The following is a 19,587-nucleotide window of genomic DNA, read 5'->3' as shown; positions in this document are numbered from 1 at the left end:
CACCTTCTTATTCTAATAGCCTGGTGTTATTTTATAAAACATATTGCAAAGGAAATGCATTTTCTATATACAGTGACACATGCTGGGATTCATGTGGAATAAAAAGTACAACTAAAATGCTGTTGCTTAATTTGAGACTTAATTATAGAAATCTTCCAGTTTGAAGCCACCATCTTCACCATACATACATAATTATATGCTTTTATACTGTTACTCTTATATTAGTTCAAGTTCTTCAAACTCAACTCCAAGACAAAAACCTATCTATTAAGTTAAGTGTAATATTACAAACTGTCCCTCTAAAACAAAATGAACATGGAACACTTCAAGTAAGCAAAAACAATAAAACGGATACAAAAACTTATGGAATCGGATGAAGGAAGTCAATACTTGAGAGATAAGATTAGAAAGCAAACAGATTCATATATACAGCTCCAATACTAGTTTAGTTACCTGAAGATGAGTGTCTTTTGAAGCCCTCTCTTTACCAGGATAGCCATTCTTGAGAAAACACAAGCACAAACATGCAACAGCAGTTCAAAATACCAAATAATCCTCCTTTTCCAAACTAATATTAGCCTTTTCTCTCTGTGTTTTCCTGAACTGTGTGACTACGATGACTCTCGGCTGGCAGCTCTCAGACTACCTCTCAATGTGGGTATACGTGTTTGTTGGGTGATGTCAGCCAGCCGCTTGCTGTTTGGTTGGAGGAGAAAGCAGCTTGGATGGAGTGTGTCTTTGTGCTGGTGTGTAAATGGCTCACTCATTATGATTCTAGGCAGGGTCCGGGTAAATCACCTCCTCACTGGGACCTTTTCAGGCCTTCATTGCGAAAACACACACATGCGCACAAACACACACACACACACACACGCATGCAAACACACATGCAAACACCTTTCTCTGTGCAAAATCAGTGGAATATGAAAGGAGAATTTGGGCTGCTTTAAAGTAGGGCACAAGTTGCTCATTTATCTGAAAGGCTTCTAGCCAAGCTTCAAGGGGACATGTTAAATCTCCATTGTAACATTCATTATTTACGTTGTAACTTAAAGGCCACTTTAGATCTGGTACACTGCATTTACTTAGTAAACATTGCATGTTAAACACTCATGAGGCTCTTTTTTTGTATCTACAACATTGAAAAAAACAAAGTCATGAATCAGTATGAAAATAATAAAAAAAACACTTTTGGGGTTAATTGGTTGAATTTTAATTTGGTTGAAAGAAGGAAAGTTAATGCTGAAGGCTTATAAAACACCCTAATTATGTCTGGGAAGAAAAGAACCTGATTAGGAAAACATAATTAGAGCTGCATAGAGGACAGAGAAAATGACTCATGTAATTCAAGAAGGTGAAAACATAATATCATCCGTGATCCAATCTGGATGATTATGTTTTATTTTTGGCCACCGTCACATCCTCGCTCTACCTCCACACACATTTAACCTCAAGCAGTGAATATGTAAATTTGTCTTCCTCACAGTTTGTTTTTTAGACGAATCTGTTGACTCTTATTTACAGTCCCATGGCAACCTGTGTACAAAACAACTCTTGGAGACGAGAAAGAGGAGCAGTGGAGCAGCAAGACAGCAGGCAGCGAGCTCAGAACCAAAACATGAATGCTCACTAGGGCTACGTTAAGAACAGGATGATTCAGCCTGCTGAGTTCCACTATGTGTCGAATCCTGTCGTGTATTTTTATTATAAAATGTGTTTTGAAAAGCCAATGTTTTTTTTTTTTTTTTTTTTTTTAGTGGGATGGTAGTTTGCCTTTAAAAAGACTGGTTATTCAGCTTTTGTTTTGCCCTAAAAAAAAGATAACATCTCCACTGACATCTCTGCCCGTCTGCGTCGGTCTGCACTCATTACTCCTCCCCCCAGCTCCAGCACTTGTTTCTGCCAAATGGGACTGAAAACACAGCCGAGTGAAGAAGTGGGAGCGCAAACGCAAATGCAACCCTGCTACATGATCAGAACAATGATCCGTCCCCACCAGCTATCTCAGAAAGGAGATCAAAGATCGGAAAAAGACAGATAGGACATGATTCCTTCGAGGGAGGAGGATCACGTGGCTTTCCCACAGAGGACGGCAAGTTTGAGGAGCCTTACATTGGCATGGCTGAGCTCTGAATGCCAGGGGATCTGAGGCTTCCGGAGGTAAAGAGAGATACAAACAGCCCTTGTTAGAAGGCCACGAGGGGGAGTTGTGATCAAAAGCATTTCCACCAGTTTTTAGCAGACATGACTATTGGTATTCTGACAAAATGTGATTCAAAGTAATCATAAAGGGAATGTTGCTATGTTATTGTGATGAAGTGATACTTACAGGCAAGTTCTCTTTCTGCTGCAGGGCTGCCTTCTTCTTCCACAGCCGATCTCGGAGCTCATTGATCCGTTTGTCCATAGAGACAACCTCCAGGTTGCGCTTGTTCAGGCTCTCCCTCTGCTGCTGCAACTTTGAGTTCTGATCCTGGTTGAGCTTGTTCCTCAGCTGACCACCAAGATGGCCAAGACAAGGACGAAAGAAGAGTTTGTCTGACTTTAGCGCTCATTTAAAACAAATATTATCTTTGTAGCGCGATTGTTGTATTTCTGCACACCTGTAGCTCCTTGTAAAGGCGGTCTAGTTCAGCCACCGAGCTCTGGTTGTCATGGAAGTTGTCCATTTTGCCATTTTTGAGCAACTCCAGCTGTCGGCTGAGGTCCTCTACCTTGGACGCGGCCATCACTAGTTCTCTCTGCTTCTGCTGGAACAGGTTATTCATTTGTTCTATCTCCTCCACTGGAGAGAGAGAGAGAGAGAGAGAGAGAGAAGGTGTGTGACGATGATGGACAGGTGAGAAGAAAAGGAGAGATAAATGATATAATGAAGACAGGAAGTCGCAGAAATACACGGTGTCTAAATCTATTTCAAAGCGAATCCTCCACGGTTCCACACGATATCATAGCCGTCACAATATTCTGAGCCCTCATAAATCCATTCCTGATTTCACAAAGTCGATGAGCTCACCCAGTTTGCCGTTGCTGAGACGTTTCTGCTCCACCTGCCCCTTGAGGGCCCGAACCTTCTTGAGTCGAGTTTCTTGATTTTCAATGTTCTCTCGGAGGCGCTGGAGCTTCTCCTGCTCAGAAGCCTGCTGCTGCTGACGCTGCTCCTGCTGCTTCAGGTAGCGCAGCCGCTGCTCCTGCATCCAAAAAGAGAGGAAAATGAAAGCACAAAGCACGAGTTAAAAAAACAAAACACAATTGAACAAACAAAGGTGAGGTAAGACACTGCACTATGAAGTCCCTTAAGATGTTTGGGGGCAAATAGTACAAATAGTTTTAAGAGTTTTATTTCTTCCTGTTCCTGTAAACAGTAATACATTTTATATAAAATGTTTGGTTAAATAAGGGTTAAAAAAAAACCTAAAAAAACACTGAAACTCAACAGTGTTAAACTTTCAATATCAGTCATCAGTCTTGACCAGTGACGTGGTGTGCTGTAAACCTCACAGAGCTCTCTAAAAGAGGTTCCACGTAGAGCGCAGCGTCTATCTGCAACTGTTCAGGAGATCCGTGCTGAGGGTAATGCCTGTTTGTTTACATGGCCGCTTGGAAGTCACATTCCTTGACTTGCTGCCTTGTCCTCAGGCACACACCGTGCTCGGAGCTGAATGCTAAAGTGTCTGAAGGATATAGGCTGCAGCCCGTAGGACTTATTTAAGGAGGGAAACAAAGAGAAAATCACCAAGTAAGCTTTTAAAGCTATATGTGTATGTCTGGTATCTGCAGAACAGCAACATTTTAAGGAGCTCACTCAAGTATTTCATTACATCACGCCTTTATTGTGTCAAATGTCTTTCTCGCAGTTGCTCACTAATAAATCCTGTGCACGAGAAAAGACATCTTCAAATACCAGACAATCCCTGTGCAGTGAGAACTCAAGGCATGAAGCCGTCTCAGACTTCTCGAATGATAAACACTACACCCGCAGCCATCTACAACTCAACTCGCCTGTCTATCACAACCTCCACATGCGCTCTCAGGATTGTGAAAGACTTGTTTTAGGGCCTCTGTTTTGTATATCAACTCCCCATTTTTTCATCATTAAAAACATCTTTTTAGTCTTATTTTTCTGGCCCTCTAGCTTTTACTTTTGTCTCCACCACTTCATTTCTTGTATTCCCAAATCTCTCTACCGGACCCTATCAGCTCTTTCATCTGGCACTTCTTTATGCACCTTGGAAGCGAGGAGTTGCTGTTGAGCATCTATCTGTTGCTGCTGTCTGGTCGCCATCTCTTGTAGCTCGGCCAACGTCATGTCCATCCGGGGTGTTGCCACCTGGGCGGCATAAACAGATGGACAAAGGATACAAAAAAGAAAAAAGAAAAAAGAAAAAAGAAGTTATCCTTGTGTTCTTATACAAGCGGAGGGCATTTCATTCAAAGTCATTCAAAGTCTAATACAAGACCACCGAGTAGCCTTGAAGTCATAAATTAAAAGCTTGGAGATCTTAATGTAGCATTGAAATCCCTTTACTTTCATATTCAAACCTCAAAAGAAGACCAATGAGAGCCTTTTTGTGACGTCAGAATTTATAGTGCAATATTGTTTTCCAGGGGATGACATTCTCACCTCAAAATTATATTACAATCATGTCCATGTTATGATGCACTGATGAATTTTGAAATTTGCATTTATGCATTGCAGGATGCGTGAATTGAATTGAATTAATCCGTACCCCTGGGCACATCATCAAGCCAGCTTGTCAAGTATAAAAAAAAACAACAAACAAAGTCTCAGAATTTATGTTATACTTAATATATGACCCACATTTTTACAACGAGGAAAAAAATAGAAATGTCTTTGTGGTTATGCATCAAAACATGAGCCATGGGCCTGAACTGTAATATTGTTGTTGTTTAAATGAGGTGGCCTTGTGAGGTCATAACACATGACTTCTGTACTTCTTTGTGAATTAAAATCATAAAATAATTGAGTGTGCAAAGTTATGGATAAGCTGCCGTCAATGCTAAGCATTCTTATGGAAAACATTTCAACCAGCTGTCTAAAAAGATGTTAAGTACTCACCCCATTCTCCATCCTTCTGTCTGGGGGACCCTTCACTCCATTTCTCTTCGGCTCTGAGCCTCTTGACCCTCCTGAGTAACCAACATGATGGAAGACTTTATCAGACATCACAATCTCCTACAGAGCTTCATCCAAGGTGACTTTTTAGTCCAAAACAAGAAAGAGCACACCGTGCAAACCGTTGGCCTTTACAGACAGCCGTGAAAAATGACTGGAGCTTCCTCTTGCCGTTTTGCCTGCCAGTGTCTTTGACAAACGAACATGCACACTTGGGTGCACAGGTTTCTTTGGACTTGCTGTTGAGGGGCATGCGCATTAATAGAAGGCCAGAAAAACACAGACTGGCTGGTCCTGAATGATCTTAGCTCCTCCGGGAAACAACTGGGATCAGTGCTCTTTGTGACTTGCAATAATCTCGGGGTTTAACCTAATACATAATCGTCTGTGGGTGGGTCTACAGACGATTGTGTGTCCACTGTGTGTGTGTGTGTGCGCGTGCGTGCGCTTTTCTGTGTACATGAATTTATATCCAACCATGCTACTGCCATTTGTCAGGGGTCTGGCAATCCAGATCCTGTCCTCAAAGCATTGGTCCGTGACCAAAGCCCTTTAGCTTGCATAATGGTTTTAGATAACCCTCGACATACAATACACATGCTAAAAAGAGGCTGGTTAGAGTGAACGTAATACAAGCATACAAGCTCAAAAATTGACATTAGTAGCGAGGTTACTCAGCTACTCAGTTTAGTAGAGAATACAATTGATCCTGTGATGTGATAAAAAAAAAAATAGAACGAGCCGGCACAGAATAACGGATCAACATTTAACTGACTTCATACTACGGGCAGGACTGAGTGCCACAGTATTCCCATAACTTACATGAAACAGGGAACCAAATGAACCTGTCATTAATTTAAAAAAAATTAAAAAAAATACTGCAACAAAAAAAAGGTAACATAGGTCTGTGTTCAAAGACTGAGTTGAGCTAAGCTAATGGTGTGGGAAAACAAGAGCAGGCTGAGATAACAGGAAGGGAAAACAGCCATCTAATGCCTGGGCCAGACTCAAGCTGTGAGGGGTAAAAGGGCTTAGTTACGCAACTGGGGGCTGAGATGATAGTGCACGACCAAAATACTAGAATTTTCTGTGGTCCTAAGAAAACTGAAAAGTAACAGGCTTATGACGATGTGACTGGGACACCCTCCTTTCAGCCTGGCCTCCAACAGTATGGCTAAATAAGGCTTGTTCAAGGATTTGAGGCCAGCTAATATAAAACCCTTTCCCAGATAAGGGCAGTCTTAAAAGAACTATTTCCAAACCTCTGCAGTGGAGACAGGAGAGGTGGTCTGACCCAACCGCAGCTTTGAACAGGCTGTTTATGCAAATTTCATTTGATGAGTGAATGTGTGTATATTTAAAAGCTTCAGGCATCTCTGGAGTTTACTATGGCGTTTACACATGACTTTTGTGTGAGACAAGTGACCATAGAAACCCCCTTGCTCCTATTTCATGATGCGTTATATGTTTGGATGGGCTGTCAATTGCAAATAAACACTTACCCGATTCCCTGCTAGGTGCTCGGTTGTGGCGCAGAAAGAAGCGCACCTCTGCCCTGTGCTGCCCCCATCGTTGGAGCACATCCAGCATCCTCTCCCCATCGCCTACAGCTCTCTCTGCAGATGGCATACATACCAAATCAGCCCTCAGGTGTGAGGTTTAAAACACACCCATAAAGTCAGTATTAAAACATTTTGATTACGTGAAGCGAAACAAGGTTAAAACATGTGACGGTAACAATGGAGATCAGGTGTGCATGTGCTGTTTGCTTTTTGAAATCTGTCCAACCTAAACTGGAAGGTGATTGACTTCATTAACACAGTCTGCATCTAGTTGAACCTTTTAAGCAATGACTTCAGAGAAAACAACAAGATGTTGTCAAATAGTCAGGCGGGCACTAAGCCAAAGCTCATCAACTATTCCTCGGACAATTCCCTCAACAGGCTTAAGACCATTTCATTACATGAATGGACTGACACCTTGCAGTTAAGTAGAGGCCCATGAAATTGATATGCCATGATTGATCATAATGGCAGGACAGAAAAATAAATCTCATACATAATGTAAAGTTTATTAATAACTTTACATCTCAATTTGCTGCAAAATGTCATTGTTTTGTTTTCATGGAGTATCAAATGTGGCCTGGAGTGAATGGCTGCGAAATGAGACAATCTTTTCAGTATTCAGCAATCTTTTTTCAGACTGCTTGTGGAAGTACTCAAACACAATAATTGGCACTTTCCTCACGCTTACGGTAGCGTCACCATGGAAACAACCATAAAGCCTGGCTCCTTGAGTTCTGATTTTGAATACTTCTCGACTCTTAGAAATGGAGAAAAGGGAAGGAGGCACGAAATCTCTATTCCCCCCCTGAACCTCCTTCCACCTGAGAGATGTGAGAGATGTCAAGGTGCTTGTGTTTGTTACAGGGATTATGGGCTCTGTGCCATTTGCATAGCAGACTCAAAAGAGATAAACCCATTAAAAAAATTTAAAAAAAAAAAATCAAGCAGATGACCACACAGCTAATCTCCATGCATTGTCTACTTCAGAAAAAGCAATTTCCATCTAAATAAAGGAAGAGGACAACACAAGTGTCGACACACTGACTTCTGTCCTTTGGGAGATTTCACTAACAAACCAAAAATCACGTGTTCTGCATGGTGTGTAGAAGGATGAAGATAACATGGAGTACACTGGCACTCACCAGATCCTCGCCACATCTCAGACAGGTGGCAGTCTGTTTCCCCTGGCTCCTTGCACAACTCCACCACATCCCGGCACAGCGTCTCCGGGGTAACGGGAACCTCAGTAAAATGCTGGTCATTGTTACTGAGGTATACAGTCAGGAACATCTGAGGACAGCGGGAGAGGGAGAGAGAGCGCCAGGCAGAATTAGATAGAGATAATAAGTTAAATAAAAACACAACAAAGAAGAGCCTGGTGGAGCTAGCGGAAGTAAAGTGAACACCACTATTCTCTGTAATTGGTGTCTGATTTCCCTATGGGTCCGTGTGTTTGTGTGGGTGTGTGTTTGTTTAATATGTGTGCTTCACTGATAGCAGTATCTGTTTCCCAGGCCCCATTCCTCTATGTCAACAGACAAATCAGAGGGCAGCTCCTAGAATTTAATTTCATCCCACACCATCTAGCTGCTAACTAGTGCTGTCACCACTGTGAGAGATCCTTCTATCCACGCACACGTGCACACGCACACGCACACACACACACACTAAATACCCTGGCCAAGTGCTCTGAAGCAGCAGACCAGTGAGGATTCTGGAGAAGCTGGATTGGTATGTCAGTGTGTGACTGACAGACGCTCGAGAGTAGTTTACGACCATCTAAATAGAAAATGGGCAACGTCAATGAAGCCATCTCTGATAGAAGTGGAACGTAAAAAGCCTTCAGCTACTGAAGCCGAGCAGAAAATTGAGCCGTCTATCAGCGAGGCTCCCCAATGCACACATTCATATCACTCTCAAATCAGTATTTATGCAGGAAGTCATTTGTTTTTATCATTATAACAGGCACCAAGAGCCCAGTATAATTAAGTAGCTCTGAGTCGAGTCAAACCAAACCCTTAACAGTAAATTTAAAAATACACATCAGGAAATGTCAGTGGGATACTTTAAAACCAACACAAACACTGTCAGTAAACATAAATGCAAAAAAAAAAAAAAAAAAAAAAAAAAAAAAAAAAAATCAGGGTCTCTGCGCTTAAGAGGCTTTTAGGGCTTTGCTGGAATAGGCTCCCATTCATAATCTGATCACACAATAGGAGTGAGCGCTTTGATAAGGCTGTAATAAAACCAATATTACAACAGAGGTGCTCGAGGGCATGGCATGACTTGAACTTACTGAACCGTTTTGTTGCAACCTCAGGTTTTGGCGTTGTGTCACGCCTTCACAGAGACTTCAGTAATGGTGAAATAGATAAGCAGCAGCCCAAGACCTTAAATATCCTACAGACTGTATAATTGTCAAAATAGTATCGTTGTACACGTTCTGAACCTCCAGGTTAGACTGTTAGGGTTTTTCTGTTCTGGGCAACGGTGAATGGCCGTGCCTACAGGGGCCAATGGCGGGAACATCAGGTCAGTGGGGTCACGAGCACAAAGGGCTTGAGGGGTTGAGCACACAAGAGCAGCTGCAGCCACGGTGCAGAAACAAAAGTATCTGGGTTGCTCTTTAACAGTGGGGTGCACTGAGGAAAAGTGCAACAGCCTTAAAAGATAAGAGGCTTTATCCCCCTATTCTTCTTTAAATGACGCTTGCCGAGTGAGTGGGCGCGTGACACGTTTACTCTGAAAACACTCCTGAGCAATATACAACCAGAAAAGGTTTTGTGGGGTTTGCTTTTTTTCATGGTGATGAAGTGAAGGTGGAAGCAAAGAGGTGGTGGTCTGACTCAGAGGACCAGACTCAACTGGATTGTTCCATACAGATGTAAATGAAAGATCCCCATCAACAGAGCGAAACAGCCGTGAGTCATCCTGTTCAGTAATCTACGGTGCACAGAGCTGTAAACAGATATTGCCCTTCCTAACCCAACAGCTCTGTGGTGAAAGACCACGCTGGAGAACAAAACTCAAATCAGGGCGTGTTTTAACACCGTCTGCTATTCTGAATAGTTTTAAGTGTTTCTGGTATCTAGGAGACAACTGACTAAAATCCCTTAACATAACAAATGACAGTCGGAGCTGGTAATTAAAAGAAACCATTAACTGGCATCAAATCCATGCAGCCTGCCCAGAGCAAGGACTCCAAATAAGCCATTCAGAGATCAGCACAGAGAAGCTGACATCATCACAACTTCCCAGTAATGGAAGACATTCAAATGACCCTGTTAATATTTGGAAAGCGAGAGAGAGAGAGAGAGAGAGAGAGAGAGAGAGAGAGAGAGAGAGAGAGAGAGAGAGAGAGAGAGAGAGAGAGAGAGAGAGAGAGAGAGAGAGATGACTGACACAGAGTGAGGAGATGAAACCGGTGATGGGACGGGAATTTAGTCTTGGAGGTGGCAACGTGTGGACCGAGAGCCAATTCTCTCTAGCACTAAAGTTAATGATCCGGGTCCCCCAGTACCCACTCCGAGCATCCATCTGGATGAGTTGACACTTTGCTGCTGACTTTCATCCACCCAGCGCAGGTGGTCACTGCTTTTTATGGGCTACGATATCACGTACATGCGCCATATGTACACAATTAAGCCAATCGAACCACTTTTCATATTCATACTGCTTGGGAACTTTAAAAAAAAAAAAAAGCTAATTAAGTTTTGGGAATTTTTAAGGTCTGAAAATGATAGACCCTGTTTGACTTTCCAATGTCAGACCAGTGTGTGTGAACATGACGACTTGACATGGAATTTTTCATGCACAAAATGTGATACACAGTAAATTACTTTCAGAAAAGTCTTCCTGTAATATGTGGTTTACTCCATAAATGTACAGCCATAGTGCCGAGCTTCTGATAGCTGAAGAGGAATACTTCCAGGTGAGAAGAGTTCTCCGACTCGCTGTTTTGACTCGGCCAAACAAATCGAGAGTTCATTAATTATTCACAGATACAACAGCAAGTAAAATCAAACAGCTCAATAACAGCCTGACAGGCCAATTACATAATAGACAAACAGCAGCTCAGCAGCTAACCACAAAGCCTCGCTATAGATAGCGTTATTCGACGAGGGAGCGGAGCAGCATCAGTTTAAAAATTGAAGATAACGGTTGACAGAAATGTGCTATATTTCCCTTCTGCCTATCAGGTGTGGAGCGGATGACAGGAGCAATTGCTGAACTGCACTTCCTTCCTATCTGAGACGGGGCGAAGAGATGGCCCTGGGGAAGGAGAGGGGACAAGCTGCCTCTGCTGCAGTGGTTCACTATTATAGCAATAGATTTCTAATTCCATCATAGCATGAGCCGAGTCTAAGCCGTCTCCCAGGGTCTGAGACTGGTGTGACAGCTCACAATTGCAAACTGACAATTATAGCCAACGCAAACAATTGCGACCAATAATACTGCAGCCTGCACTGTAGATATTTCACAAAACAGAGCTGCTTTAAGGCTGGGTCATTGGGGCTATATTTCAGGGATTAAATTAATCCGATACGAAAATATAGCCTTTAACAGTCAACTGGCTGAGTATTACAATAGTAAGCTTAAATTCAAAAGCCTGCAGCTCGGCTACAGCCACTATACCTTAGGATAGTATAACAGTACAGAGGGTATGCCTTTCCTTGATCAGATTTACGTGCTCAGTACCTGGTTTAATCCAAAAAGGCTGTTACTGTAATGACGTGGGCAGAACAAAATCCTATACAGTCTTGGGGGTTAATTGAACAAGATTAAGACCATCTGTTTGAGACACAATAATACAGATAGGACTGTGTGTGTGTGTGTGCGCGTGTCTCTCAGAGATGAAAGGCTGTAACATCAAACCCACAGACAAAAGAGAGTGTAATAAGAACACATCCAAGAGTAGGAGAGAAGGGCTGCAGCTGGCAGCACTTGACCTGCCCTGTTGAAAAGGGCTCCGACGTTAGGAAAGAGAAACTGGGGAGAGAAAAAATACAAAGCGACATACTGGAGAAGTTGTTCTGGGTTATAGCGTGGAACGCGGCTTCTTTGTCAGCGAGTCCATCCCGTGTGAAGTTAAATAAGCTGCAGTGCCCGTGGGGCGGTGCAGGGCTATTCTGTGAAATACTGTAGAGTGAAGATATCGGCTATAAAGTCCACAGATGCTGATTTTGCCCTTTGCTGAGTAATTTGGATCCCTTCTCCCCTTAGAGCCGGGCCCTAAAGCAGATGCTATTGATTGCGGACCCAAACAGGCTTTTCAAGCCTCTCCAGTTGTTTAGACAGCGGCCTCCGCGATGACTTGAGTTTAAACATCAACACTGTATCTGTCGCCAATTACAGAAAGGAATGCTGCGCTGGTTTGCGCGCGTGTGAGACTCCCACTGATCGTTCAGATAAGGTAGGTGTAGTACGCAGCAACAAAACTGGTGCACGTAAACACAGCGGGAGGGCAGGAGGCATTTTGTTGTCTCGATTCAAATGTGCTCGGACACGTCAAAAGAAAATAATGTAACCAAAATGATCCTTTGATAATTTGTGCGTGATAACTTGACTTCAAATAGTCCTAAAAGGAGATCAATCCTTGAAAATACACACTCTTCTCATGAGGGTCAAATGTACTGCCCTCCTCTATCAAGATCATTGTCCAAATGCGATTAGTCACATATTGAGTTAAGAGTGATCAAAACTGTCTGCCACTGCAGTTTCCCATTTCCAGGAATAAACTAATCACAGAGGATTGTACTACAATAGAATTAGTCTGCAACATCAGAGCAAATAGCAAACGAAAGCCCATCCCAGTCACAGAGAATTCACATCAGTCCAACTAAAAAACACCCACATCAACATCCGAGATCATTCATTATCTTAGTTTGGTCCAATTAAATGCCCTTGCTGATGTTCCCTGTTGCTGCAGCAAGTAACTGATGTTTGTTCAGCAGGTCCAGTACCTCACTTTGTTTTAGTCCTCAATGTTTCGCTCTTGAAAGGCAGAAATTTGCTAATGAGTGTTTTTCATCTGCACAATACAGTTTGAACTGGAACTGCAACAACATCATTTTCACCGCTGATTACTGGTCAACTGGTTTATTGTTCAGAATAAACAGTAAACATGCCAACAAAGAATTACAAACTCACACTTCAAATTGCTGGAGCCTAAATCTAAAAATAGTCTTTTGATTGCCCAACCAGGAAACAAAAGAGCCAAATATAATTCATCTAATTGGGTTCAATATAAAGAAAACACTCATCTACTCATAGGTCAACCATTTGATGTTTTCTTCAAGCAGTAGCATTAAATCACATTATTTTTGCCAATCCACTTACTGAGTTAACTATTTTAGTACTATTTTAACTGCAACTTTTCACTGTCGACTGTTTGGGAACAAGTTACCTCTCTCTGTAGTCGAGAGCACAGAACATATCTTCAATTTAGCCCAAGATAGAAGAGCACACTATCCCTGCCTCGGAGGAGAATAGATGTAGTCAGAACAGATAAGGTAAAATGTCAGAAGGACTTGATATGATACACTGAGATTGACGACCATTCGTACTCAACGTCTGAAGCCTCGGGGTGGATGGACGGAAAAGAGGACAGAGCGAGGCAGGGTGACAGCAGCAGGACATAACAGCGGTCATATCTTCCACCGCGCCCGGGGAAGGTTTGTCACCTTGCTCCTGCTGGCCTTTCTGTCCACACACACGTTCAATTACAGATATTGCTGTGGTAAGCGAACCAGTCAACTAGGTCTTGTTGAGGGAGTCACCTCTGAATCTAATTACCACAAGTTTGTAAGACACTGCAGCAGCATCTTCCTGCGAGTGTGTGTGCCTTGGCCCTCCCGGCCACAGCTTCAAAAGTTGACACAGTTCCAGCATAGCAGTCCTTCAAAAAGGCGAGGCAGCAGAAAACTCCCTAATGGCTTAATGCATTATTTCTCTTCATCTCTCTTTCACTCTCTCTCTTTCTCTATGCTGCATTAGGTGGATGAAGAGGGCGGAGGGGTGGTGGGGGTAGGGGCGGGGGTAGGGGTGGGTGGGTGGGTGGGAGGAAGGTCGAGGGTGACAAACAGCGGAAGGTGTACGGCACACACAGTCACCTCATTCAGCCGCAACATTTAGAAAAACCAAGCAGCTTTTACAACACACTTAAGCTGCAGCAATCTGTGACTCTTCAATCACCACAACCTCTTCTCTCTGTCTGCACTGCAGTGCTCAGCCAATCACTTCACGATCTGGGCTCTTCCACTCCTCCATCCCTGGACTATGTGGTTGTGCTTATCTCGGAGATAAGGGAAATGGGAATTAAAATTAAGCAGAAGGGAAAGGATGTTTCCTTTTTTTTTTTTTTTTAAGCCCTCTTGACTGTTAGAGGAATTTTTCCCCGAGACACACGAGGCCACAGCGGCCTCAATGTTATAACAAAATAAATAAATAAACAGACTAAAATGATTAAAAGTGCTACTTAAATAAATGACTGAAAACTGTAGCTTTCCCAAAATAATGAAGACAGCTGGTCTATTGTACAAGAATTTACTGTATGCAAAATAATCCTTTATCAACCCTTATTTTCATGTGGGAACCTAATCGTCAAGGGGTAGCGATTCAAAATGAGAAAGACACGCTAATTGGCTTCCTAAAAAATGCACACTGAATGATGTCTTTGTGGTGTTTAATCTGTCATATGCAAAAGAGACCTCGGTGAAGCAGGCGAGTGAATGACTGTAGGGAGTACAAAAGCCCTATTTCACAGCAGGAACTTTACCACACCTGGGTACAAAATTTGTTCCTGGGCAATAGTTTCTGTCCCCAACAAAAGTCCCTGCAGCAGCAGTATTACTCAAACGGCAGCAAAGTCTGGTTGTCAGCAGCAGAAAAATGTAGACTTTGAGTCTTTAAATGTTTAATACAATGACTATCCACTCGGATATCACGGTTGCACATCAGTAAATTAAAAAGATAAATGCAACAAGTGTATTTCTGTGAGATTACATACATTTTTGCCATTTTACGCTGTATTTGTAACAGGTCACAATATTTGAAAAGATTCATAATATCATTGAAAAAAATAAATAGATTAATATCCGAAAAAATGCCGACACAATAAGTAAAAATACCGTAAACTTGTAACCTGTATTATAAACTCGTTGCCTCCCCCCCGACCCAACCCCAAGGTCGTTAAATGTGACCAAATCTTAATCTATACAATAACTAGGATGAAATAGGAAGATTTTGCTTTCCCCAATGCTCCCAGGTAATTCCATTATCAATATCTCTACGTACAGTAAGCGTTCGCCCCACCACTGATTCAGCAAAAGTGAATGTTTTCACTCCCATGCAAAAAAAACAACAACATTGCTGCTTGTTGTTAGGGCTGTCACAATCATGGCATTTTTGTCAACTATTAATTGTCATACAAATAATTGCGATTAATTTGATTGTCTTTTTCTGGTCACTTTATGAAACTTTTATAGTATGAGCCTAATAGTTTAATAATATACTTACACCTCGTGAAGAAGAGGAGACGATTTTTGGCATTGAACATGGGAAGAAATCCATAAATCGTAAGTAAACAAGGGAACTAACAGAAAAGAAATTGCTGACAATGACGGGTACCAACAGTCAAAATGAACAATGTACTATGGTGGCTCTAATTCTTCACTCATGTGCCATTAAACAATCACAGAAGAAGGCGGCTCCATGAAATTACATCATTTAAAGAGTGCCAATCAAAACTTAATTGGTTGAAACCAACGTGGACATAATGGTGGAAATCTGACATTTCTGTTTTATCCAGATGAACGGAAATGATTATGTAAAATGATTGCGGTCAGCACAAATATACAATCATGTGATTGAGTAACAATGGTGATAGGCCTACCTGTTATCAGGTGGAGGGAGAGGTGGGGTGGGGGGTGGAGTGTTGGAGCTGCAGCCAGGATTGTATAAAGCAGTCTTTGATCACCGACTATAGCCTGAGCCGTGTTCTTCATGACCAGACAAGTAGTTCAACCTAAGACGATGCTAACATGTCTTCACTGTGTGAAAGTGGCTCCTTCTGGAATTGCATCACTTTAAAAGTAGAATTCTTCTTTTTCATGGATTAATCACAGATGAGTCACTCAATATTCCAAAGTAGTAAATTAACACCTGCTCAAGTGAGTTAAATATTTCTTGCTCTGCTCTCTGATGAGTAAATCAACCTCTTTTACAAAATGTTACTGATGATATTACACGGACAAACAACTTGAATCTTGGAAACACAGTGTCATTACAAGTCCGCTTCTCTCACCAGCTAATACAGCCTTCCTGATGAGTCCTCTTCTGGAGGAAAAAAAAAAAAAAAAAAAAGTCAAAACACCACACTTGAATGTCCTTGTCGACTGGTCATGTGCCGGTTTATTTACGTCACCGCCACAACTCTCCCACAGAGTAAACACGAAGGCTGTGGTGGCCAGGAGAAAGCCTACTCAGGTTTCTGTTGACACACACAGCAAAATCAGACTTCCCAGAGCAGCACCTCCCTTTCCCACCGTCATGCCGCCAACACAAAGTCCAGCAACTGCAACAGTTGTTGCAGTGTAACCAAGACAATGTGTGCGGTCAAAGACATAATGTGGGCCAGGCACACTACAGTACATCTGCTTAAAAATCGACACAGAAAGCAACTTGTGTCATGGGAGAGGAATGAGGATGTGATGTGGGATTTGTGACTGCACCATTTGCAAACCAAAATCCTACAGTAACCTTTCCGCCACTTTTTTTTTCTCCCCCCTTTGCGTTTCAGCTGTTTTTTCTGTTGTCCAGATTGTCTATTGAATTACATTTTAATCTCGACAAAAAAGTATGCCAAGATAACAAAGAGGCTAATAAACCAGCAGGGAATTCAAGCCTGAATGTGCCATTAATACGTGTCTGCAGAACAATAGCTGGTTTCATTAGACATAACCGTAAATCAGGGGTAAATGAGCTGTACGATGTCATGGTTTCCATAAAGGGTGAGCATCCCTTATCAGGGTGCTGCCACAAGCAAAGGCGCGCACACACACACACACAATGTGCTCTCCACAACGCGCTGTTAAAGAGTCCCTGCAGCTCATTGTGCTCAGGAAACAGTGACCCCCTATTTACCATCCCGGCCAGCAATTATGACACTACAGTCTCACTACCCACCCCCCAACCTCCTCCGACCCCGCCCCTCCCCAAGCTCCTGGCCTGCACAAGCAGGGTTACGGGCGACTAGTGTAATTTATAAAGACAATACCTCGCATCAGACATGGCAACACAGAGGCCACTTTGTGTTTATCAGGCGAACACCAGGAGCTGCATCTCATTCAAACACACGTACAGATTCTGGGGCGACGGAACTGGAGGAGAGGGCGCCATGACTACGGGCGCATTTGGCCAGTAAAGAAACAGCTCCTGTATGCGAGGAGGGTGGAAATGGATATCGGTGCCCATGAGAACTGAGCTTGGTGACAACGAATGACGAATGTGCCAGCAGCAGACTGAGGTCACTCACCAGACAGGTGTCATCCAAATACGACTCTGTCTGCACAGCTAAGATGATTAATTCACTGATTTTAATGGAAGCACAAGTCTGAAGAGAGAAGGGTAATATTAGATTAACCCGAGTATACTTACATACAGCAGTACACAAGATTTTTCAATAAATGTTAACATCCTTGGGGGGGAAAAAGAAAAAAAAAAGTGTAACTGTGTGTTGCACAGCATGTGATTTAAGATCATTTGTCACTAAAGACACAACGAAACAGAATTACACAGAAAAGCTGAGGGAAATCCTAAATACAACTATAATAACATTACAATAATGTTCCTCTAAACTAAATATTGCAAAAAAAAAAAAAAAAAAAGGTACCGTAAATTCTGAAACAATTCGTTTATTATGCAACAAGAGCTATCTTGATAAATGAATAATCATTTCGGTCAGGTTACCAAGTCGAAATGACAAACGCGGGGATGAAAATCTGTTACCTCGGGTTCAAGCAACGGCACTTCTCAATTACTTTCAACATGTTATTCAATCAATAGTCAATGAAATAATTTACATATTGATTGTGGGAAAATGTGTCAGCTGCAGCTCTGTTGCCCAGGACACTTTCAGGTAAATAATTTGTAGTGATAAAAAAAACTTCAGCAAGGTTAAATGTTTACTAAAAAACCAATCCGGCCGTGACTTCTTTGACTTTTGCTCTTTTACCAGCAAAGTCACAAGAGAGAAATACAAGTCGCTATTTCTATTTGTTGGGAAGGTTATTTCTCTACAGGGAGCGCATGCAGACTGCCAGCAGCCCTCTACACACACACACACACACACACACACACACACACACACACACACACACACACACATCAAAGAAGTGCTGAGAGATGAAGCCTTGCACTGCAGCAAAAGCAATAGACCTCTGATGATGATGATGATGGTGAAGATGATGGTGATGACATGGCAGGAGTCCAAGGTGAGGTTAGCCTCGTGCCAGCAAGACTTGGCCAGTGCCTTTTGCTCTTTGTGTATCCTGGGCAGGATGGAGGAAGGGCACAGCCGAGCAGAGTGGGCGAATAAATAAATAAATGTACCTGCGTTAAAGTTAATGGTCATCTTTCCAGGTGGATGTCCCGACTGGATATATGGGTAATAACGAGGGTATTTTTTTAAATTTATTTATTTATTTTACGCAAGGGGGGGTTTATATGTCTGCGTGGAATATCCCGTACAGCAAATAAATTACAGTATAAATCACAAGCAAACGATCTACACTCACAGCTGGTAAACTTCCCAGCAGGCAAGCCCGTCTACGGCACAAACTACCAACCGCATCAACTCGCCACGTCAATTTAAATGCCCAGGTCATTCACAACGGGGAGCACCGGCGCGTTGATACGGCACCGACGAAACAAGACGTATCACCCGAGACAGAGAGAGAGAGGACGATGTTAGAACTTGTAGATATATATATAAATATATATATACGTGAGTGAATGAAACAAAACTCACCGGCATCATTTTAGCTTCGTACCGCATTTAGCAAAGCAACGACGGCACGAATCCCCGCTGGCAGTTTCGACGGAAGCGGAGAGACTGGCGTAAATCCCGGAGCCTTTAACCCGCGACGGGCAAGGCTTTACTTTCTCCTGCTCGTGGCGTCCCGTCCTGCATTCAACAACAACAACAGCACAATCGTTAGATTTAACGACTTCGACAGAAAACGCTCCCTCTCCCTAAAAAAAACAAAAAAAACAAACAAACTAAAATACACTAAATCGAGCTGCATCCCGTGTCGCGGACCTGTTGCTACAAATAACAAGGCCTTCACGACAAAAGTTTCCGTTGTAGTTGCGCGAGCATCGCTTTAGAACTTTCCAACGGCTACAAAAAAAAAAAAAAAACCCTCAAACGACTTGTGAGTAAAATGCAAATAAGACATATCGTTTAATATACGAAGGATTTATTTTTTTATTATTATTTATTTTTAAAAAAAATGTTTTTCGAGCTTTTACTTACCAGAGGACGCGTAGGTAATTCGCTCGAAACACCCGTTGACTGACAGCGTTGCTCGAGAGCTCGCAGCCTATCCCAGAGTGACGTAGTGAGAGGAAACTCATTCCACTTTGGAAATCAAGCTCCGCCCCCACACCCCCACCGGCTGGGCCTGTCCGGTGTAAATACGAAACCGGGCCTCTGTTGGGGGTCTGAGAAACCGGGTTGTTGTTTTTTTGTTTTTTTTACTACAGGTCACAGGCTCCAGGTCGACAATCATTCAGCTGGAGAACCAGATTCCCAGCAGCAAATTAAACTAACAATAGGTAGCGTTTAATCTTTGGTTGAATTGGGGAAAAAGTAAGAGGTCTCACTCT

General features: G+C 42.5%; 1 protein-coding gene across 1 annotated transcript in view; it reads right to left on the bottom strand.

Annotated features, from left to right (window-relative positions):
• The window catches only part of tp53bp2a (tumor protein p53 binding protein, 2a), a 29,112-nt gene extending 9,806 nt beyond the window's left edge, over nt 1-19,306 (bottom strand). Inside the window, exons 1-11 of the mRNA XM_069144640.1 lie at nt 19,235-19,306; nt 18,728-18,883; nt 7,842-7,989; nt 6,637-6,750; nt 5,078-5,148; nt 4,226-4,327; nt 3,014-3,188; nt 2,604-2,785; nt 2,330-2,494; nt 2,113-2,151; nt 454-501 (exon numbers count right to left, since the gene is read on the bottom strand). Of these exons, the coding sequence (XP_069000741.1) occupies nt 454-501; nt 2,113-2,151; nt 2,330-2,494; nt 2,604-2,785; nt 3,014-3,188; nt 4,226-4,327; nt 5,078-5,148; nt 6,637-6,750; nt 7,842-7,989; nt 18,728-18,754 (1,071 nt within the window). The 5' untranslated portion in view covers nt 18,755-18,883; nt 19,235-19,306. The remainder of the gene's footprint in view (nt 1-453; nt 502-2,112; nt 2,152-2,329; nt 2,495-2,603; nt 2,786-3,013; nt 3,189-4,225; nt 4,328-5,077; nt 5,149-6,636; nt 6,751-7,841; nt 7,990-18,727; nt 18,884-19,234) is intronic.
• Nucleotides 19,307-19,587: the final 281 nt, after the last annotated feature.

Source organism: Embiotoca jacksoni, unplaced genomic scaffold, assembly GCF_022577435.1.
Source record: "Embiotoca jacksoni isolate LCO1_2020_lvr unplaced genomic scaffold, fEmbJac1.0.p SCAF_12, whole genome shotgun sequence".
Taxonomy (NCBI): Eukaryota; Metazoa; Chordata; class Actinopteri; family Embiotocidae; genus Embiotoca; species Embiotoca jacksoni.
This window is presented reverse-complemented; position numbering and strand designations above follow the sequence as displayed.